Source organism: Tigriopus californicus, chromosome 8 (genome assembly GCF_007210705.1).
Source record: "Tigriopus californicus strain San Diego chromosome 8, Tcal_SD_v2.1, whole genome shotgun sequence".
Lineage (NCBI taxonomy): Eukaryota > Metazoa > Arthropoda > Copepoda > Harpacticoida > Harpacticidae > Tigriopus > Tigriopus californicus.
Window position 1 is genome coordinate 9,497,534 of NC_081447.1, and position 22,407 is coordinate 9,519,940.

The window sequence follows — 22,407 nt, forward strand, 5'->3', positions numbered from 1 at the left end:
TCGCTCACAGACAAAACTTAGAACAACAAATCGAGAAAAACAAAGTGTGTTTATTTCACGCGAGGTATTCATCAGAGGGATTGAGGGATTTATACCAGCCAATTTTGACTATTCGCCCCGTTTTCGCAAAAAGCAAGTTTGGCTGTCTCAACCATTTTTTTGCCCCAATTTCCAGCAAATCCCAAGCTGAAATAACCCAAATCCTTGTGAGTCTTTTTAAGGGCCATTGTAACTCAAAAGGAAGATCAACTCGCAAATCCAAGACTCTCCATGACATGTAAGTGCAAACGTACGAACAAAACACCTGGAACAAACAAGAAATTAACTGGTAAAAAGTAAACCACGCAAATGTTGCTTATTATCATTCTTGAAATGAGTGAATTGGAGCTTTGATGGTTATCAATATATGCAAGCCCATAAACCAGAGCTAGCCGATACAATCCAAGGAAATGAGAAGCAATATGTTAGCAAAGGGACATGTGACATAATGATGTACTTTCTAGGTTTGTACTCCAAAGCAAACAGTTGTTAGCAAAAACATCGTGATTGGATATAGAGACTTAAGGTAAGTGAGTGACCTCTTTCGTTGATTTAATGTAACAGGAACAACATATCAGACGCAGTTGGGATTGCCCTTGATACTAAACGAGGTTGTCTACTCTTTAGCTTGACTTTTGTAGTCTTTCTGCACGTGCTTGAACGAGATCGTGCTTGGACTTCTTATGATTGATTTGATTATCAATGGTTTTGACTCGTTTTCGTAAAAGTTGCGTTAAATTGCCTGGAGAGGCCGTTGTTCACCCTTATCCACAAAACAGTCTTCCGTGGTCCTCGTTCTGAGTAGTCTTGATTTGTCAGTAATTAATGTGTTTACGTTTTACACGAGTCCCCCACATCATTTGTCACTCAAATATTGTTTGAAGGATAGCAGAGAAAGCCAAAGATAAGGAACCTATTAACTCGGTGTTATAGTGCAGTTTCTGATGAGAATCCCCCAAATCTATTAAAAAGGCATGATTTATGCCTTGGACCGGGACAAAGTTTTACCCAAAACATTTTTCGTCAAGTTCTTTGGACCCGAATTCTTAGCAATGATTCAAACACTCCGTTGCCCCTTGTTATGAATTAGCCTGAAAAAATGTTTCAGAAAGTAGCTTACCCCTGGCTTTTTCAGCTTCAAATGATTAACTTCACTGACATGCAACAAGCCATCACTATGAATACAGGATTGAGCTTGCAGATTTAGAAGTACTTAAACTATTATGATGTATCTCAAATGGGGCCGGATTTAACACAAAGTTTCGAATAAATTATAGAGAAATATGAAATACATGAATGAACTATTGTGTTTAACAAAATGCCATGGTTACCAAATATTTGTATTGAATTTAGTTTGATTATTTGTAACGAAAATACACTGCCGACACAATGGAAGCATGAAAAAGGGTTTAAAAGATTTCAGTTTAGCCTTGGTATCGTTTCAACATTTGAGAGTGTCTTAAGAGGACAGGAGATTCCACAAGTTTTATTCCAGTTGCTTTTGATTTTCGTGTTACTGTTGTTGGAGAGGTTGAGACTAAGTAAAATGATGACGAAATGATGACTCGTGATGGTGATGATGAAGATGACGAAGGTGCTTCTCTTAGAAAGATCTTCTTAATCTTTGGAAAACCGGGAATTAACATTGCCTGTAAAACAACCGTGTATAAACCTGTTATAAGAAGTACTACCAATATTTATACGAAAATTTGCAGGTGTCTCATATTTGAGGGCTTTCTAAAATAACGAGCAATTCATCAATGTCCGAAAATAGTTTGTAAAATTGTCATCATTCCATTTTTCTATTATCTCGACGTCAAATAATTTGTTTTGTGATTTCCAGGTAAGAAAGGCGAAATGGTTATTTTGAGTCAAGGTCAAATTCCAAAAATGATAACATGGAGTAAATTTGTACTCTCCAATACGTAATGGTTCCGTTGCCATACGTCAATCCAAGTCAATCTCAAGTATGCCAGTTCATCCAGTTTGCTCCTCGGACAAGTACGACTTACTGAGAATATTCCATAAATGCCTTCGGGATTTGTTAACGGGTTGACGAGGTTTTGGACTCGAGATTGGTCCGTTGAATTCCGACGGTTCAGATGAAGGCAAAGATGAGGCTGATGATGGATCGGCTGAGAACAGAGCAGGAGATTCCTCAACGTCAAGAATATCATTGATATCGTTTAAGATGTCATCGTAGAGCTTCTGGGCCAAGAAGAGCTTCTCTTCCAAATGACCCTCGTCTGTTGACATGACGGGATCAAATTCATACGAGGAGAGTCCAATCATTTGCGGCTCCCGCTTAGAGAAGGTATCTAATGGTCCATTGAATAGGGGCGATCCAGTTATCTGGAAGTCAACTCAATGTTAAAGGGAAAATGAGTAAGGTTCACACCCGGATTCTCACCTGATGCAACGATGTTAAAGTGGCCAAAGCCAATATGACTGAAAAATGGTAGGGCATAGTGCTCGAAGAAGTCAAAGTAGGATGAGTGATCCGCTGGCGAAAACAGGATGAAGTGATCTCAGATTGGTTGGGACCGACTAATAAAAGGGGCCTTTAAAATGACCGTGATTTGGACAGTAAGGGACGCATGAGAAGCACGAGAAGACTCATCCTCGGGTGTGTCGCATCACCCATTGTTTGACCCCTGAAACCCTATTGGCTTTGCTCTCCCTCTCTTTCTCTCTTGCTCCCTCCCTTTCTCCCTTAGTCTCTCTCTCTTTCTCTCTTTGTCTCTCTCTCTTTCTCTCTCTTTTTCTCTCTCTCCGTCAATCTCTCGTTCAGTCACGGCTCACTCACTCAGTCACTCATTCATTCTCTGAAGTCAAGTAGGGATTGAAAGAGAAGTATGTAGAAGCGTTGGCTGAACAAGGGATGCTTAAGCAAATGAGTAACGGTACTAGCTTTAACATGAACAACAATCCGCTTTTTCAGTGGAAGTGCTCAGAAGCCCAGGATTAAGAAGGCTTCGCAAGGTCACTCAAAAGACGTCAAACAACATCTTAGTTGTTAGTGCTTGGCTTTCAACAGGCTTGTTTTGATGCCTCAACAATGAAAAGTGAATAGACAGGAATGGGAGCAAAACTCTTCAAGTGCGAGCTGAAAATAGAAACTTAATTTCGACTTGTAAACTTGCGGCACCAACCACCATCAGAAATATGATCCTATTGTTGATTTGGCGTTTCCTGTAAACCACCAAAGGTTGTAAAGCCCTTTAACTAAATTCAATGTTAAGTTGCCTCCTAATGTTGACGTCATCAGGATCTCGAAATAACTGAACCGGATGGTGGTGGCCCTTGCGACCAATCGCCAGCGTTTGCTCAATTGAACGGAACGCAATTGTACTTTTGACTTTCTACTGATCAAATACCGTTGGATATTACAAACGGCCTCGAGAAAGATCCCCCCCCTGCCTTAACGTCTAATTGTAAAAAGGAAAGCAAAAAGGCTTATTTTTCAATAACCCCCTTTACCATTGAACAATGGCACTCCAGCCGGTTGACGGTAAAACATTTTCAACCAATAACCACACCCTAAAAGCATTTCGCTGTTACCTGACCACTCTAAAACTTGGTCTGCCTAATTTCCACGCAGTACACACTCTTAGTAGGTGCTTTGTGGTCAAACTGTCACCAAAATTTTTAAAACATGAATTTCAAATATGTTCCATCATGCCTGAAACCGCTGGCATCTGCCGCACTGCTCGGGAATGAATCTCAAATGTTGGGTTATTGGTTTCTTTTGCTTTAGTGAAGGTCAATTCAAGATAGGTACTAAATATCAGACTCATCTCCTCGAAAAAAACCCACTCGAGTCAAAATAAACATTGAATGTCAACAAGGCCTTTACACATGCCCTAATTGAGACAGGGATTACTTCTGCAACTACAATGGCAATGAACTACGTAACTGGATTAAAGTTTTGATCTGACCAAGAAAGACTACCCACCCAGTTTAAAGTCAAAATCTACCTTAATGATGAGACCAATGCATCGTCGTAAGATTGTCTCAACTCTGTTTGCACAAAAATCTTAACCGAATTCAGAATTGGACTAAACCATGAACGCCTGGAAGATGGACGGGGACGCTGGAGTCGAGAATTGACAATTCTCAAACAATTCAATGAGACTGACACCAGGTCGCCACAATTAAGTAATTTAAATATCAGCAAGATCAAACGACAGTATGAAAAGCAATCCATATAACTATGAATAGAATAAATGAGTTGATGGTAATCAATCACCAGAGGAGGGCTAGCTCATTACTTCTTTGCCCCCTTATGTACTGCACTTTGCTTTGAGAGAGCAAAACTTTTGACCCAGTCGAACGACTGTTGACCGAGTTGAAAATTAAGTTACGCAATTGTAGCGACACAGCGGCCTGTCTTTTAAAGCTCGTTCCTCGGAGTTAGGGCTTGGAGTTTAGCCGGTATGGAAATACACGGGCCAAAGAAGTGAGCGAATGCTCATTCTGGGTAACGTCCAAGCCTTATCTCAGAGGTATGAGCGTTTAAAAAACTCGCCTAAGGAAGAGTCTCATTGGGAGAAGTATTCGATGTATTGACTCAAATTGGAGTTGTTAATTTTCAACCTTAGCGTTCCGGTCCAGGTTCCAGGCGTTCACGACCAATCCAAGAAACCAATAAGGACGAAATATATGCAGACCTGTGTTTGGGTGTTCAGCTATGCATTTTCATTTTTTTTGAATCCCAATTCAGCGAATAAATTTTCCTTGATAAAATTGATTACATGTGGTTAGCTGGTTCGTACATAGTAACAATACTAATTGAAAATAGTCTTATTGCCTTTGCTGGAAACGCAAATACTGCTTTCTCCGAGATCCTCTGTTTCCATGTAGTGTCCTATCCTTGGCTAAACCTGTAAGCCCTTGAGCAAGCCGGTAGAATAACACTATCGCTTTTCTGTTTCAATTTGGACCATTCAGCCCTACATTTTCTTTTGCTCAGTCATCAGTCAATTTGGAAACGAATCAGGTCCTCTCGGGCATGGCCTTGGATTATTGAACAGAAACCGATGAAGATTTGAATTGACAGCGGACGTTATATTGACAATGTTGGGAAGATTTGTAGTTAATCTTCCGGTGACTTTTCTTGGTCAGACCACAAGAGTCATATCTCGATTAGCTACCACTTCAGTCTTTGGGACATCGTTTCTCAGCCCTTCATATGCACTTCGGTTTCTCAATCCCGAAAGCCCAATAAAAGCATGAGGTATTGTGGTTGCTAAAATGAACTAACTTCCTATAACGTCTGTGACAGTCCTTGTCAATTTTAAGTGGCTTTGTTGCCTATATACATAGGACATATTTCTCCTTAAGTAATTTAGCGCCGAAAGTAAGCGATGGAAAGGGTCCAAATATCAACACATGTATGTGGCAACAAACTCAAAATCATTTCTTCATTCTACTTTTGTTAGCCTTTGGCCGTATTATTTAGTATGTAATGTATTGGTGAAATTTAATGAATACAATTCAAGTGCATGAATTATGGCAACAACACACCAGAGTGTTGATGTATAATGACATTTTGGTGCAGACAGTATGCGAGAAGATGAATGGGAAAGTTGAAGGAGGGCTCAAAATAGTTTACTGTTGTAATGAAGGAATGTTCGACCGGATGCATAGTCATGGACAATTTCTCTGAGGTAAGTGGATAAATAGGAACGTGCAGAAATTAGCTGACCTACGAGCATACGTGATAGGATATCTACTTGCATGGTTAGGGCATAGTTGAGGATATATGTACTCTAAAGGATCCTGGAATAGCTTCAGGACAAGCAAAAGAAATGCAGCAATCTTTGAGAGGTTCTTTTTAGTCTGGAGGAGTCCCCTTTCCAACCTTGTACATGCAAAAGCCTGGTACAGCACCATGCGTTAACGATTGGACATGGGAAATGTGATATTTCCCACGGGAACATGTCCCACAGATGTTCTCGAGTTTGATTTGCTTGGAGAATAATGAGAAGAATATTGCCCAGAATCCAAAGAGTATCATTCAGATGTGTGATGAAATATCAAATGCACATTTGCGACAACAGATTTATTGGTATGCAATACTGATGAGTCGAGTCAAGCTTTTGAAGCCCGTGAAGGAAAGCGCTGGTTAACAAAGTCTGAAACAAGCATTACCTAACACTTCTGTCATTGTTGAAAAATGATTCAGAAAACTGACATTACAAGAGCAGGAACTGAGGAATTATAAAACTAAATCGAACTAAATAAAAAATCCTAAAACTTTTGTTTCGATGAACGAATTCCTTATCAAGGATTGTTTCCGCAAAAATATGATTCTAAAAGATCTGGATGTGAATTCAAATGAAAAATAGGGATCACAATAATGTAGCACTTTGTTTCTTGAATGACCATATTTTGCTTTTTGTGCTAACTGACATTTAATTTTTTGAATTTAGGAAAGTAAATATTTTAAAATGAGGATGATTTATTGGTCACCAAAAGAAAATGCGTTTCTTAACATGTTAGTGATTAATTGTGCTTTTGCTTTTATATCAAGAATCAGTATTGCAGCTCTTCGAAGTAAGCCAGATATTAGGTTGCACTTGTGTCAGAGCATGGAACTCGCCCTCTTGCAAGATTTGCCTCAATCGAACACTAGGCCATATAGAACCCTTATCCATGCAAATCTTTATTGACTAAACGGCTTCTATTGAACAAGAATATACAATTGATTAATAAGGCCTAAAACATCCCTGCACGGTTTTGGCCTAGGTGTGATCCAATTCAGAAAATCCGAGCTGAAAATAGAGAAAGCATTCCTCGTAGAACGAAATATTTCTGAACGGGGAGATGGTTTCCCACTTGTTAAGATAAAGCTAGCTCTTCATTACAGTCTCTCCACTCTGCATAGACATTAAACCATCTCAAGGTTTGGTGATTGGAATTCATGGTGTTTCGAGCTCATTGTTTCAAAGTTTCTAAAGACTAAAAAGAAATCAAGATTGAAGGAGTTCTTGCATTGACAAACTATAATGGTGTGAGGTTGGAAAGAACTCCATAGGAGAATGCATCCATGGACTCTTGACTCTTAGGACAAGAGAGGATCTAGAACCGATACGACTTTCCTTTGCCCACCAAATTAGGCGATTCATGGAGTCAATGGGCGATTTCACTAAGATTGTCCCTCTAGCTTCAAGAAAACAAGGCTGTCCCAACTAAATAGTTCACATACGTTTTTGACTAATAAGAACCGTTTACAAGTACCGTACAGAATGTTATGTTTTTTTGTAAATAGGAAAAGGATTAAATGACACAACTGTGAGGTATATATCATCGTCTATTTTAGAGATGAAGCAAGTGACTTTGCAATACGAATCGACCAATGAACCTCCCCTGCCGGATTCATCATTCTTAAGTGCTCGGCCGTGCCATATTCAGTTATGCTTGCATCGAAGAAATGATGACCCAAATATATTTCAACTGGAAGCGCCCTAACCACTGCACTAGGTTGAACATATCTGCCGATTTCGAATTGATTCAAAAGTTTAAGCCTCGCCAATTAGCTTTCCAGAGATTTTTCATATCGTTGAGAATTGGCTTGTCCCGATCGTAACGTACGTAACTCAGTGAGACTCTAGAGGAGGATCCGTCCACGAAATATCAAGAGACCTCTCTGTCCCAAAGGATCGTATGTGGCAGTAATTATGGCGAGAATTTCATGGTTTGTGCCTGATGCTTGAGTGGCTTCTTTTTGAAGCTGGAAAGTCTCTCTCGGCACAACAGGACACTTGCTAGGGTCTTCTCGATGGGCAACTGGTCTGCATCTGGATTGGCGAGCTCGACAGTGTTTGATAACTCTTCGGGTTCAATACCATTGATATCTTGTAGTGAGAAGTGCTCTGTATTAGAAATCTAAACACAGGGCCATTGTCGTGAAGAGGCAAATTTCGTGAGACGAAACAAGGCGTTACAGACAGCGTTCTGAAGACTAGAAGACTCTAAACAATCATCAATATGACAGTTTCTGTAGATTGTGTCGGAAACATAACCATGATTCTCCTCTGCGGTGCGCGGTGTCTGCTGCTCGACAATGAACATCCTTTTCTGGTAATTTGATATGATGGAACATACCCTCGATTACGCCAGAGAAAAGTATTTTATCCTTTCTGAAACGAACCAGCGCCCCAAGAAAGGAGTTCGTTCGGTCTGGTCGTTGGATTAACTCGGAGTTTAAAGGTTTTATCAAGTGCTTTGCTGAGTAATCATATTCCACTCTCCCTTTGGCGGATGGCGAACTTCATGGTGAGATAAATTTTGTTATTGCGTTGTCGGTTCAAGTACGGACTATATTTTCCCCTGAAGGGATCCCAGGATTCAGTGGTCCTTTTCATTCTGCTCTGCTTTATCTCCATGTGGACAAACAAACGTGAAAGCACGAGAATACGCTCTTAAACTCCTGATTTGAGCAAGGTATTTTTCTTTGAACAACGAACTTGTTGCTGATACAGTCTAACACCATAAACAGGCCACTAACTCTTCTGAAAGACCTTTCAGATGCTAATCCTTAAAAACAAAATCCTATACACACTTTTTACCTCCAAATTGAAATAAACAAGGAGTTATATATGGTATACTTGTAGTATACTCGCGGCTTTCTCATGGACATCTTCTTTCATTAAATTGCCCTAAAAAACTAAATTTCAGCCTAAAGAAAATGATGTTTTTAAGTTAGTTATCAAGGACTTGTGAAACTGTTCTTTTTGTAGTAACATTTTATTAGAAATGACGATTGCAAAACTCTTGTGCTATCAACCGTACAGTATGCAGCTTCCTCTTTAGGTCTTATTTGCATGTCATAAATGCTCGGAATTTTACCCATAGAGGAATTTGAAATATCTCCCAGATGATTTGTTGGGTGATTCATTCTATCACAATACTTCAGCAATAGTTTGTTTATCTAATAATCTCTTGATGAAATCTGGCATCTTAGAGCTTGTCCTCTCGTTTCTACGTTTGTTTTTCCTCACCTAGACGAAGCAGAGGGCGCTGTCTCCCTCAATGAAAAGGACTATTTCTACCTTGCATGGGGCATCTTTGTATATGTATTGATATAGGTACATTGAAGCAGGAGAAGACGATGACGTCATGACCGATTTTTGAGAGGTCACTCGAACTTTCGGGCTTAACTGCTCCTTGTAGACATGAAATTTTAAAAATTGCCACGTTTTAACTCATTAATATACATGAAAATATTTTAAGGCCTGAAAAAAAAAGCTATTTTTGAACTCATTTCTGTTAATTTCGATTTTCCTATTTTTACAAAGGTTTCTCTAAACCGTAGGAACATTTGGAAAAAATGAAATATTGAAGAAAACTGTAAGATATGGTAGTACTTCATTTTTTTAATTAGCCTGGATTGAGGAGGGCTAAAGAGTGTATTAAAACTTTACAATCACCTTAAGAGCTGGTTAAGCCAAGTTACCCTGTTTTATTGATTGTGTTTCCTTAATTTATCCATTCTAGGTTTCGTACTTCCCAAAGCCTTGTAATCGATGATTTGGGCGAGACCATCTCCTCCTCTATGTCGAGCTCGACTTTATGACTGTTGTTGTCCTTGTCGGGGTCCGGCCCGTAGGCGGGAGTGATCGATCTGGCAACAAAGTTTGTTCTTCATATTCACCGCTAGAGAGCAGGCACTAGCTGAAACGTTGAAGCGAATTCCGATAGCAGAATATAAGACACGCGATAACATTTGTCGGCTTCACCTGGCGGCTTCAATTATAGTTGGGACAAATTAAATATGGATATTGAGAGCTATGAATGACTAAACCATTAAGTCGTTTTGTAATGTTCAGCCTACCGAGTGGCCAGTCGTCCGACTTTTAGTTTTTAGACATCTATTCGGACATTTAGGCAAGCGTCGATACCAGCAAACAAATTGGCCTGCCATGGCCTTTCAAACTAGTCTTAAAGAAGCTGACCTTTCTTCATAAAGCAATGTGAATGAAGGGTCAGCTTATCGAAAACGTGCCTGAAGCTTCAAACTTGCATCACTGACACTGGTACCAACAAACAAACGAACCTGCCAGAGCTTGCCTCAACGTTCCCATATGACTGATGGCGTTTTGATACATGGGCAATTGTCGCAATCCAATCATGGTATACAATTCATTCTCTTCTGGAGCCTAGTGTTATTGCTGAGAGCGCTTTTGTTCACTAAATGATTTTTATTTTTGGTCGGATCAAACCCATGATTAGAGATCGACTGCAGCTTCCATTTTTGCTGACTTTCCCAAGCAGAAAACAAGGCGTTGAACTTGATATTCAATTTGGAAATGTGACTCAAAAACTGCTATTCGCATAAAAACCAGCCCCCCAAAAACTGTTTTTGGCCATTTGTGGTGAAGTTTCAATTACGTTACTGCGTGAGGTGTAGCAACTTAGTAAAATCCTCTCTCAAAACCTGAAATAATACCCTTGGAACAAGAAAACCCTCGAGAGGCAAAAGCCACAGTACAATGTTGGCCCAATTCTGTAAACACTGAGCTACGATATCTACAACAATTATAATCCAATAAAAAGTAATGCTCTCGGCCGTGCATGGGATCGTCTGATTCCAAAAGCTCCCCAAAATGAGGAGGATCTCTCATAATTCATGAATCTATTACCGATCTGATCGTTCCGTTGGGACCCAAAAGTCGGGAGCTTTCCATCACAAATCGGACAGATTCATTACCATCGGTCCTCGGAGATAGCACACTTCGGATACGTATATATACCCTCCAGTGCCCGTTATTTCCTAGCTCAGTTCGTCGTCTAATCTGTAGAATGAAGGAATTGGTTCTCCTCGTCGTTTTAATTGGTTTGAGATTTTCCTTGGCCAACCCATTTGCAGACCAATTATATGGCTCACAACAAGCTACCAACCGATTAGCCAATATGAAGCCTCGGATTGGCATCGATCCTGAAGGCACCGAGCCCTTTAGGCCCAGAGTCAGTGCCCAATCCAATGCCAATTCCATGGAAGTAGCCTTAAGAAGGCCGGTGGGAATCCAATGGCAACAACTGCGGCACTTCTTTGTGACCGATCCCTCTTGGACACGGAGCCATTCAACATTCAAGTAAGTGAATAGCAAATTCTTGCACTTAAATTGACATCTTTAGCATTGGACCTCTTATGGCGACACTCTCCTTAGTACACAAGTTGGATAGATGGACGGATTACTGGCGTTGAAAACATTCCTAATACACTAATGGTTGATGACTAGATTATGTGAATGTATGTATTTCAGAAGATTTGAGCCTCCGTCCGATTGGCGAAGGCCAAACGAAGAGGACGAAGAACGTCGGGCCGGGTTCTTCTTAAAGAGGACCAACGATCTGTCTCCGTTCCGATTGCGGAAGCGAACACTCCCCTCGGATTTGTCGCCTTTTCGATTGCGCAAATGAATCTGCCGTGAATCTCGTCGAGGAATAGAGTGATGTCGAAAACGAATGGAACCTCCTTGCCCTGAATATTTTTGAGCTCATTTTTGAAAAGAATTACAACCAACAGTCTCTCTTGGCTATGATGTGACTAAAGGAAATGCACACGTATGAATATTCTTATCGCCGTTTTTCTTGAAGCATCCCTGCATACTATTCTTACAATTGGCAAAGCAGTCTTAGAGTATCTTGATTTATTGTGTTCTGGAACGAAGTGCAAGTCAACTGTGTGGGATAAATGATGTCAGTGGGAAAATTTAAAGGTCTGCCTTTTCATTGACGGCTCTCCATTTCCCTTTCACTTGGCAATACGGAGTGCCAAATAGAGGCCAAAATTGTAGACCTCTAAGGCCTCTAAGACCTCTAAGGTTTTAAACTTTTCTTGATGGTTCAACATTTCTGTGCAGTGGATGAAAATGCAGAAAACTGCTCGAAAAAACTTGCCAATCCTTTTTTATGTACAATCATGTACGATCCCAGCCTGAATCGAAAGTAAAAAAGTATTTCGCATTACAACGATCTAATGTCACTGCGACATTAATAATACTTCAACGGTTAAAACAATGAAGTTCTTCTTTGGACTCATTCCTTGTTCGATTTACTCCCCTCCAATAGTCGTCAGGAGTGTATGTAAACGTTGATCCGGTATATTCTTTTAAGTCAAACTTGAACAAAAATCTTGATAAGAAGTTCCAGGGCAACCTTCCGTACGAGTATAACTTAGCATTAAAATCTATGAATTGCTATCGTCGTTCACCTAGCCATAGTGTCGTATTTTTTCTAAAATCTATACATTCAAAGCGATGGAGTAACGCTCATCAAAAGGAAAAAAGGAACATATTTTGATTGCAAACGTCAAAATTTCATGGAAATTCACACGTGGAAATTCCCACGAGCACGCATGTTAAAAAACGGCAGTCGGTGTACAAGATTGCTAAAGAGAAATCGTTTCATTTTTATTTTCCCGTCAAATAAACCTCGGATTCGTCTCTATCAACTTCTCCTAGTAACCAAAATGGCAATTGCGATGACGATGACAGTACAGTGGATCAGTTGGCCAAATTCAATTGGACACTCGGCTGTTCTCTGAACACCGTCCAATTTGTGGGATCAACATCACCACCGATTACCACGACCTAACCTTTTCGATCGTTTAAAATGAATCTGGATTGGAACCTGACCGTGTTTTGTTGCGTTTCTGTTGACCTCAATATTATTCATCCAGTCGTGGGAAAGCGAATACCTTCCCGCTGTCCGAGTCGAACTCGAACATGTACAGATTCCAAACATTTGTGCGACTGTCATAAGCAACAATTGGATGGAAACCTTTCCTCAATCCACTCCTCCCGAAAGGATTGAAGCGATCTGAAGGAGGTAATCTAATACCCAAGTTCTTTCGACCAATTCTTGGACACAACAAATCTGCTCCCGCCAACGACGTCTTCTTTCAAAAAAAACATAATAAACTAGAGAGTTTGTCGTCTGCTGTGTCGTCCATCTTCTTGACCGAGATGGATTGTCAAATTTAGTCATCAACTATCTTGCAGTGCATACTAAAGAGCAGCCCAGAAGACTAAAAAGCAAACACTAGTGAGTATCTAATTCTGAGTTTCCGTGATAACACATGTGTCATACAGACAGTTCTGATAATTGATAATTCATTCAGGAATCTTTGCCAGGTCTTGCAAAGGCTAAGTCTTGTAGGCTGGCATTCGAATTATACACGTTTGAGGACGAACAACACTCACAGTCTCACTCAAAGTGAGAGCAATCAAGATGGGCCTCACATGGCTATGGATTTGGATCCCAACGCCCGAAGAAGAATTCCGGATGCGGAACGAGGCTGAATTCAGGGAGCGCCACCTCCTGCTCAAGACCAAAGGGGGCATGGAACTGAGCGTCACCAAGATGGATTCCAATGCTCCTCCTCTGCCGATAAAGCCCCACACTGTCTCGTCACCTCAAGCATCCCCTTCCGAATCGAACGGTGATTCGAAAAGCCGCTCCTCAGTGAGTACAGACATCGACAACGACTCGGTGTTTGAACCCAAAGGCATTGTGAACCCCACCATGGACTTGCCCTCCATTTTGGACAACGAGAAGAGTCCCAATGAGCTGAAAGCTAGGAGCAAGAAGAGCTTGAAGATCCACATCGACCACGACGTATACCAAGACACTCTGAATTTGCCTACCTCCGATTCTTCCAAACGACACTCGGTGTCCTCCGGCGTACAGTGGGTGGAATTCGCCAGTCTTCAGGACCGCCTACAACTGGCCATGGACACGATGAAGATCAAGCACTTTACCAAGCAAAACACCGGCTCGGGTCAATATTTGTTGTACTCGTTTTGCGTTCCCGAGGACAAAACCGAGACCCATCTCATTTGTCTGCAGCGTCATGGAATTGGGAGCAACGCCCGAAGCTCAATTAGTCTGATGACCTCACCTCTCCAGTTAGGGGAGGAATTGTTTCTCGAGGATCCAGAGGAAGAATTCCAAGAATCAAAGGAAAAGAATGCCAAAAGACATAGTACCAAATCAGACCGATCCGAAGCATCCAAGCTCGAGCAAAAAGTGGATAAATTTTACAACAGCATCAAAAGTCGAATGTTGGTGGCCGAGGTGATTGCTCGGATCAAATCTGGCGGCGAATTCACCTTTGATTACATCATGCTGCTCTTTTTGGCAGGTTGCATTGCATTCATGGGCTTGATCGAGAATAGCTCCGTGGTTTTGGTGGCCTCCATGCTCGTCTCGCCGCTGATGGGTCCCATTTTGGCTGGCATTTTTGGGACGGTCATCAAAGACAGAAAACTTCGTCGAAGTGGGATCACCCACGAGGTGATTTCCCTCATCATTTGCATTCTGACTGGGGCCGTTTTCGGGCTGATCTTTGCCCCGTGGATCGGTGCTTATGGCGTGACGCAATGGCCCACACCGGAGATGTTGAGTCGGGGTCAATTGCGATCTCTTCTCTCCGGCGTACTGATCGCCATTCCCTCGGGGGCAGGAGTGGCCTTGTCTGTCTTGGGAGGAAACGCTGGCTCTCTTGTGGGTGTGGCCATCTCGGCCTCTCTACTCCCACCAGCCGTGAATTGTGGTTTGTTTTGTGCCATTAGCATCATTTCTGCTTTGTCCCAAGACGGGAACTATCTCATTGGCTACGAGCTCGACGATGGTCTCCTCCGGGACAATGGATCTAATTCGGTTATCTACACGCCGAGCTACTCCGAGAATCTGGCGTTGGAAGCCGCTTATTTGGGCATTGTTAGCTTCCTCCTCACCATCGTGAATATCATCTGCATCATCATCACGGGCATTCTGTTGCTCAAGCTGAAAGAAGTGACCCCGGATAAGATTCCGCAATCTTTCTCCACGTTCTGGAAGGAGGACATCAAGGTGCATCGTTCGTACAATCAGATTGTAAAACGCGGTGATCCCTTGGAGCAAATGAACATCGAGGCCAAGGACGTATTGGGCGGTGAAGTCAACGATTATGATTATGCCAAGACATTCGTGAAAAATGCCGTGGAGAAGGCGCAGGAGGAAAACAGCCGCATTAATATCAAGGAGTGGGTCTCGATGCCACCCGTCATGGGTCGCTTTCAAAAGGATCCCGTGTCCCTGGTATCCAAACGGAATTCTCGATCTGCCAGTACCGCTTTGACGGACCAAGCCAAAGCCTTTCAAATGGCTGCAGACACTTTGTACAGACAATCGAGTGTGGTGGAAGAAGTCACCATAACTTCGAGAACTTCGGAACGAGATGGCAGCCAATCTACTTAAGACCATCACATATACATTTACCCTGTGCTCGTAGAGGTAGTTTAATTTCACCCATCAATCTCCACAGATAAGAGGACTGACTGTTTCCAACCGTAAAGTGATTACCGTACTAGCGCCTGAATTTGTTGAACTCCAATAAAGGGTGTTTAAATTGAGCCTATTTCTCTTGAATCTCAGTTTGATGGGTAACACAGACATATGTTGTTGTATTTCGACGGGTTTCACAAGCCTCGTTTTGTGAAACTTTTCATGGATTTCAATGTGGTAACACCGATAGCCTGTAATCTGCAATACCCAAGATTTGTGCCTCTTCCCAGTTTTGCTTCGTGATTTTGAATGGAAAGCAATGTTTTGAATCCAATGTGAATGAGCCGTCTTCCATGAGCAATCGAGGACTCTTTTTCCCCTCAAATGGGGTTCGGCTGTTGTGCGTTTCCACAGACATGGCAATGTAATGCCTAATGTGGCTCCTATTTTCGGATCGGAGCCTCATGGACCTTGACAAAATGATCGGTACACGTGACTGAATCGAATTTAAAGACTAAATCAAAGCACACAAGCAAACTTACAATGCCCAAGTTCGCCTTGATCAAAATTGTTGTTGTGATCGGGAAGTGGGTGGATTCGAATGAAGGATTGCATTTCAAAACAATGAGTACAAAACTGGCGTGTTTGCGGACATGTTTTGCAGGGTTGATTAGATTCAGGTTCACAGACAGCAATCATAATAAAATGATCACAATTGCGCTAAGTGTGACAACAATGTTTTATAGGCAATCAATTTATTATCCTTTGTTTATCGGATCCATTTCTCGCTTCGATTGCTTTTTATTCATACTTTGGTTTCGGCTCTACATGTATATGTCGGTCAAAAACAATGTTCTATGAGATTACCTATGATCTGGACAATCCATAGGAGTCACTTGCTGTGTTAGTCGTTATGCTAAATCGACATTAATACTTTGGAAATCTATTCTGGATCGATGGTTTTAGAACTTTGATGAACAACATTCAATTTCGTATATTTCAAATCTCATCGAACTCGTTTTCACTCTCCGCCGGCTTTTTATGAGGACATTAAGGAATCGGTGACTCCGCTCCTGTCTGTTACGCTCAAACTGAACGTTCGTGGTTCTATTTAAATCAGAGCTAAAACGAGAACAATAAATCTAGAATTAGCATTTTCTGGCAGACACAAAATGATGATGCAAACAAATATTCTTGTAAATAATTAGAACCTTACATTGTACTGAGTATACAATACCCTCACATACTTAATTGTTTGACTTAAGAGGCGCCTTTAATCTTGCCCTACTTCCAAGTAGTAATAAATGCATGCACTTACTAGATCTGAGGCGAAATGTCTTTCAGAAAGGTTATCCAAAGGAGTCTAGTTTCTGCCGAGAGAAACTGGATTAATCAATGCGTGTATAGTACAAAGTACCGAGGATAGGTAGGCGTCATCAATATGAACGAATCTAAAAGAACGCGGTGCTGTCAGGTGCATGCAACGACATATACGCACATAAGTAGAATTTCACGCCAAACCCGCTCCTAATCCCCTCGAATTGAATCCCCAAGCTCCACACCTTATGTGTGACATCAACTCAACCATGCCCTCACTTGGTCGAGGCTGCTAGCTTTATCGAAGTACATCGAAACCTGTTGACGGACACGGTACCAAAGAATACACGACCAGACTGAAATCCTACGAGAGTGTGTACTTACGTGTGCATGTGGGTTCAAGTAGGCACCAGTAGGCACGTGTTTAAGGCCCTCAACAAAACCGCAAGCTTGACAGAAGTCTTTTCCCGACCATCACCAGAGCAGCAATCCCTGCCACCATCGCCATGGTCATGGAGCACAAGAAAAGCGATGTTGATGGAGGAGCGAGAGTCAACATTTGACATATCCAACCCTGGAAGCCAAGAGTTACCAAGGCACAAAATCCAGGTGAGGAGGCATGTTGCTGTTATTCTTGGAGGAACATTCGGTATAGCTTCCTATATGTAAAGGTTCTTATGAAATGGACGCGAGATATTGTAGATAGTGTACATGGCTGGATGTTTTCCAGATCAATGTGCTTCAGAAATGAAGGATAGTTTACATGTTCAGGATTTGCCTGGTCCTAGTCTGGCGTGCCCAAGCGCTACACATATTAAACAAGATCCTGGCTATTGCATCTTTAATCGAGTTGAATGATCTGTGAAGCGAAACAAGTCAATTTAGCTGCTCACTCAGTGTGGTCATGCTTGCAGCGTACAAAATCTTACAGAGTTCACGTGCATTAATTCTCGCAATGAATTGGAAGATGAGTCGAAAAATTTTCACTATGTGAAGTGTAAATTAAGTTTTCACGTGTCCCATTGATTGGCTCTAATGCAAAGTAAGTGTATTTTTAAGTCAACAGATTTGCAACAAGATAAGGATTGGGGAGCTACGAATACGAAGTGAGAGGAAGTAAGTACTCTCATTGCTGCATATAAAAAGATATACGATGTTTTTATTATAGTTGACATTGTAATATTATGTTTTAATCATTATCGCCGTATCCAAACTTGTCTTCAGACCAAAGGGGCTAAAGAGACACTCATTCCACCCAAATCCAGGTAGTGAGCGCAACATCCATCAAAGTACATTTCGAAGGAAAAGCAGCCTATCTGATTCTGGTTTGAACTGGACTTTTGTACTCTATCAGGCACCATCGCTACCTGAAACACGCTCAAACCATGTACGTAAGTAAGTACATTGGTTGGTATGTCGAGTCAGCGCGAGGGGTGTGCTAGTGGAACCGGTGTAATATGGGAACCACTTTGCTTGAGAGGTGTAATGGAACAATGGAGAGATTTTATGTGTTTTCATCTTCATCGAGAAGTAGAACAAAGAAAGAAACGACTTCTGGAAAAGGGCAGTGGAAACTTATGGAGACACAATCGATTGACTCAGATCTCAATCTGGCCAAATTGTTTCAACAAAGAAATGGCCAAAACCATCATAAGTAATAGCTGTCAATGGGAAAAGAAGCTCGCACGCAAATTCAAATGTTGTCCGAATGCAGGAAAAAAATGAAAGTACAAAGGGATCCAACCGCTCTCTAGTTCTTGACAAATCCCCCTCTTCGTCCCTCCCTCCCTCCCTCCCCTCGTAAACTGTGTGATCGGTCTTCGTGCATACCGCTCAACCCAGCATCATCTCTACTAGTACATACGAACTTATGTAGACTACTAAATGGACATGGAGTGGCTTCGACCTGCTCTTTGTGAACCTTTCCCCATCACTGAATGACACGAGCCCAATGCCGGTCTAGTGTATTCTGGTTCCCGTGAATCCTTCTTCGAGGCAAACCCCGGAGCTAAACAATCACATGATGATGAGGGAGTCCGTCTGTTCACCATCCGACCGATAGCGTTTCTTGCGCGATGACTTTTGTGGGCTCACAGATACTGCGTCCGTAAAAAAGTGGACAAAGCACACCCTTAGAATTGGGCTCAGTGATATTCCTCAACCTGGAAATTAAGTGAAGAATTCAGAGCCTTCAGAGAAAGAAGGAGGAGGATTGCCTTGGAAATTCCACTGGATAGGCAAGAGTATTAAAGCTGGACTAATCGTAAGACTCGGCATTGATTCGATCACCAATGTGCCTACAGAACACAGATAGTGTTCAATAATTGCGAGAATAGTTCTCACCACAGAACAGAACCAAAGAGTGAGAACGAGTTTGACAAATTGATCACCATATGGAGTGAGTGCTACACGATTTCCAAAGCATCCATCGGTTTTGATAACAAATCGATAGGTAAAACTTGTTGTCGAACTTATTTTCGTGTACGTACTCCCGAGGAGGGAAAAAAAGAAGGAGGAGGAGGAGAATAAGGTTCCCAGGACCGCCAACACGCCAAATGGCGTCATCCACGTGGATACTCGTTTGGATTCCGGTCCGTGAGGAAGAGCTCAGATTGCACCAAGAACTCACTCAAAATCCAACTCACGAAGGAAAGCAAAAGAACAAGAAGAAAAGCCAAAGTGAGAAGAAGAAAAACTCTCGAAATGAGTTCTTTCCCAAACCAGGGGGAGGCCACATGGGCTACGACAATCCCATGCCCATCGAAGGGGAGCCACCATCCAATCTAAAGACCTTAACCGAGCAACCCGCTGTCATGAATGAAATGGACTTCACTAGCTTGGAGGATACAATGGTCGAGGTCTTGGGTGTCCTGAAATGTTCTCACTTTACCACCCAAAAATCGAGCAATGGCAAGTACATCTTGACCACTTTTTGTGTGCCTTCATCTCGGACTGAGATCGCCTTGATATGCTTGCAACAACACGGGATCGGTAGTAATGACTATACTTCAATTAGCGTCGTACCCAGTTCCATTCAGCTCCGAGGAGAACACGTTCTTCAAGATCCTCCTAAGGTATACCAAAAAGAGTTGGCTGATCCATACCACCGACAAATGGCCGAGAAAGCCGTGGATCTGTCCAAGTTAGAGAATAGAATCTCCAATTTCTACAACAGTATTAGGAGCAGACTTTTGGTGGCCGAGGTTGTGAGCAGGATCAAGGCTGGCGGTGACTTCAACTTCGACTTCCTCATGCTGTTGTTTTTGGCAGGCTGTATAGCGTTTATGGGATTAATCGAAAACAGCACTGTCACTTTGGTTGCATCCATGTTGGTCTCTCCACTCATGGGCCCGATTTTGTCCGGTATCTTTGGATCCGTGATCCGCGATAGGAAGCTGAGAAACCAGGGGATCAAAAATGAAATCATCTCCATATGACTTTGCTTGACCATGGGTTTCACGTTCGGTTTGATATTTGCTCCCTGGATCGATACCTACGGTGTACCGCAATGGCCCACCCCCGAAATGCAGGCCCGAGGGCAACTCAGGACCCTCATAGGCGGGGCCTTGATAGCCACTCCTTCCGGTGCAGGCGTTGCCATGTCAATCCTGGGCGGAAATTCCGGCTCCTTGGTTGGAGTAGCCATTTCTGCCTCGCTCCTGCCTCCCGCTGTTAACTGTGGCCTCCTATGGGCGGTGAGCTTCGTGGGTGCGGTGTCGGGTGAAAGCTACTTGGTTGGCTATCGGTTGGAATCGGACTTGAACTCCACTTTGCCCATCTATACACCCGCTTACTCGGACAATTTGGTGAAGGAAGCCGCATTACTGGGAATCGTGAGCTTCACTCTCACCGTGGTCAATATCGTCTGCATCATTTTCACCGGTATCGGGATCCTGAAACTGAAGGAAGTTACTCCCGACAAAATCCCTCAATCCTTCTCGAACTTCTGGAAAGAGGACGTCAAAGTTCACCGCGAATTCAATCAATCAGTGGGCAAGGACGATCCACCCAACCCTACACTCCTCGAGGAGGCGAGAGAGGTCTTGGGCATTGGCAAAGACGAAGCTAGTACAGCATTGGAGGGCAATTTTCTCCTGAGTGTTATCGAGAAAGCCCAACACGAATCCGACTTCCTCAATATACGCGACCGAGTGGCTCATCCACCCGTGGCTGATGGAGTGCCCAATGATGTTCATGGCAATATTCTAATCATGGAGGACCAAAATTTACCTCCTAACGCCACGATCAATCAGATCAACCAAGAGGAATTGGCTGACCAAGCCAAAATCATCATAGCTGCCAATCGGGAATTTCACAGATTCCTTAGTAACAACCCGGATGCGCCGCGAGATGTACAGATCTTTCCCAAGCCAAGAAGGCAAAGTTTAGCCATTACGATGGGTTTCGCGTGAAGGAAAGACAGGCCCTGACATGCTAAATGTGATTTATGTACAATGTAAGATAATCAAAAGATTCTTTCGTTTATGGTATCTCATATGTTCCAATGTATTCCATCCTTTGTTGTAGTTCAGAGAACAAATTTCTCAATTACCGATGCACAGATTTGTTAAAGTGTGTAGCTCTTCTGAGCGGTGGCTGAAAGGAGAATTACATATTGAATAAATATTGATGAGTAACAGGGAGAGTTCTGTCAAGCCAATATGAAGTAGTTGACTGTCTCCGTGATTGTTGAAGGTCTATTATTTAGATTTAAGACTTCAAGCTTGACAGATTGACAAGCTCAAACCAATTGCTCAAGTTGTTCTTCAGAGTGCTCCAAAACAAGTTCATAACACAATGGAACGCATCTGATCGCAGTTGGTCAAAATTGTAATTGTTGATCATGTATAAGGGTAATGTTTGAAATCAGGGAGCCAAGAGGAACAAGTTTCATTTAGGTGACATATTCAAATGTAGATTTTAAAAGTACATATCATACTTGACTTCGCGTTTGTAAGTCTTTTTTAGCTCTCCCTTTTTGTTATGACTTTTGCTTTGGGTCATCGGGTAGATTACCATGAAAGATTGATGTTATGGTTCTAGATTGGTAGTGGTTCAAAGCCATCAAATGTGCCTTGTGATTGTGATCTCTTAAAATCAACTTTACACAAAAAGCTTCAGACGATTGATGATTGAGATAATATTTGAAAGCTCCGCAGAAGATTGCAAACTCTCAGTTGATGGTTCTTTGAAATAAATCATTACCTTCTATCTGCGTTGAACTTCGTTCTCTCTGCGAGGAACGGCTCGATTGATACGCTACTAAACGGTTAATCTTTAAATCGGTTCGGCTGTCTTGATTGCCGTTTTGCTTGTGCGCCAGTTATGCTCGAGACCAACAAAACCTGTTCAATGAAAGCCAAATGTTTCGGAGAAATATGTTGTCAATCCTTTTTCTCAAATTTGAATGGGCGTGTGCCAATGGAATGAGCTCCGGCTTTCATCCTGCATGCAGATATGTTTCCATTGTAGTAGGCATATGGAGAAGCCCATGTTGAAAGTGGAACAATGTGAATGTTGATTGTTAGTCCCTTGGTCTGTAAAGACAATGCGGCAACTTAACATAAGATAAAGGAAAACTTGCGAATACAACTCACTCGAAAGTTGGAATTAAGCCGCTTTGAATCTGACATGAACCCACTTGCCATATCTAACATCAAACGGCATTTGCTTTTTTTCATGATAAAAAGAACTCGAGTCGAGAAAAATGGGCACAAATTAAAACTTCGGTCCTCAAAAAGGTCAATAGAGACGCTTTTTCTCTACAAAAGGAAC

At 42.1% G+C, this 22,407-nt stretch overlaps 4 protein-coding genes and 1 long non-coding RNA gene across 7 annotated transcripts; 3 read left to right on the forward strand and 2 right to left on the reverse strand.

The window, feature by feature from the left end:
• Positions 1–1,360: 1,360 nt before the first annotated feature.
• LOC131884939 (uncharacterized) lies at positions 1,361–3,344 on the reverse strand. The gene is made up of 3 exons (XM_059232836.1): positions 2,450–3,344; positions 2,052–2,391; positions 1,361–1,688 (listed from the first exon to the last, which is right to left on the reverse strand). The coding sequence occupies exons 1-3, from the start codon at positions 2,504–2,506 to the stop codon at positions 1,657–1,659; spliced, it is 429 nt and encodes a 142-aa protein (XP_059088819.1). The 5' UTR covers positions 2,507–3,344; the 3' UTR covers positions 1,361–1,656.
• Positions 3,345–7,248: 3,904 nt separating this feature from the next.
• On the forward strand, positions 7,249–11,621 carry LOC131884938 (uncharacterized). 2 transcript variants are annotated; one of them, XR_009373760.1, is made up of 3 exons: positions 7,249–8,319; positions 10,913–11,138; positions 11,310–11,621. XR_009373760.1 is itself a non-coding variant. In XM_059232835.1 (2 exons), exons 1-2 carry the CDS (start codon positions 10,846–10,848, stop codon positions 11,464–11,466), a joined length of 450 nt encoding a protein of 149 aa, XP_059088818.1. In that variant the 5' UTR covers positions 10,536–10,845; the 3' UTR covers positions 11,467–11,621. The 2 variants fall into 2 exon arrangements, 1 of the variants encoding a protein (XP_059088818.1); XM_059232835.1 differs by lacking the exon at positions 7,249–8,319 and having other exon boundaries at positions 10,536–11,138.
• Positions 11,622–12,814: 1,193 nt separating this feature from the next.
• Positions 12,815–15,443, forward strand: LOC131884929 (uncharacterized). 2 transcript variants are annotated; one of them, XM_059232826.1, is made up of 2 exons: positions 12,815–13,092; positions 13,169–15,443. In XM_059232826.1, the coding sequence occupies exon 2, from the start codon at positions 13,279–13,281 to the stop codon at positions 15,286–15,288; it is 2,010 nt and encodes a 669-aa protein (XP_059088809.1). In that variant the 5' UTR covers positions 12,815–13,092; positions 13,169–13,278; the 3' UTR covers positions 15,289–15,443. The 2 variants fall into 2 exon arrangements, with proteins under 2 accessions (XP_059088809.1, XP_059088808.1); XM_059232825.1 differs by having other exon boundaries at positions 13,182–15,443.
• A 564-nt stretch (positions 15,444–16,007) lies between these two features.
• Positions 16,008–17,400, reverse strand: LOC131884942 (uncharacterized). The gene is made up of 3 exons (XR_009373761.1): positions 17,017–17,400; positions 16,634–16,766; positions 16,008–16,437 (listed from the first exon to the last, which is right to left on the reverse strand). It is a non-coding gene; the product is annotated as an uncharacterized LOC131884942 (long non-coding RNA).
• On the forward strand, positions 17,400–21,308 carry LOC131884930 (uncharacterized). Its single transcript, XM_059232828.1, is given in 2 exon segments — positions 17,400–17,674; positions 17,898–21,308. A coding segment is annotated over 1 exon segment (1,857 nt). The 5' UTR covers positions 17,400–17,674; positions 17,898–19,187; the 3' UTR covers positions 21,045–21,308.
• Positions 21,309–22,407: the final 1,099 nt, after the last annotated feature.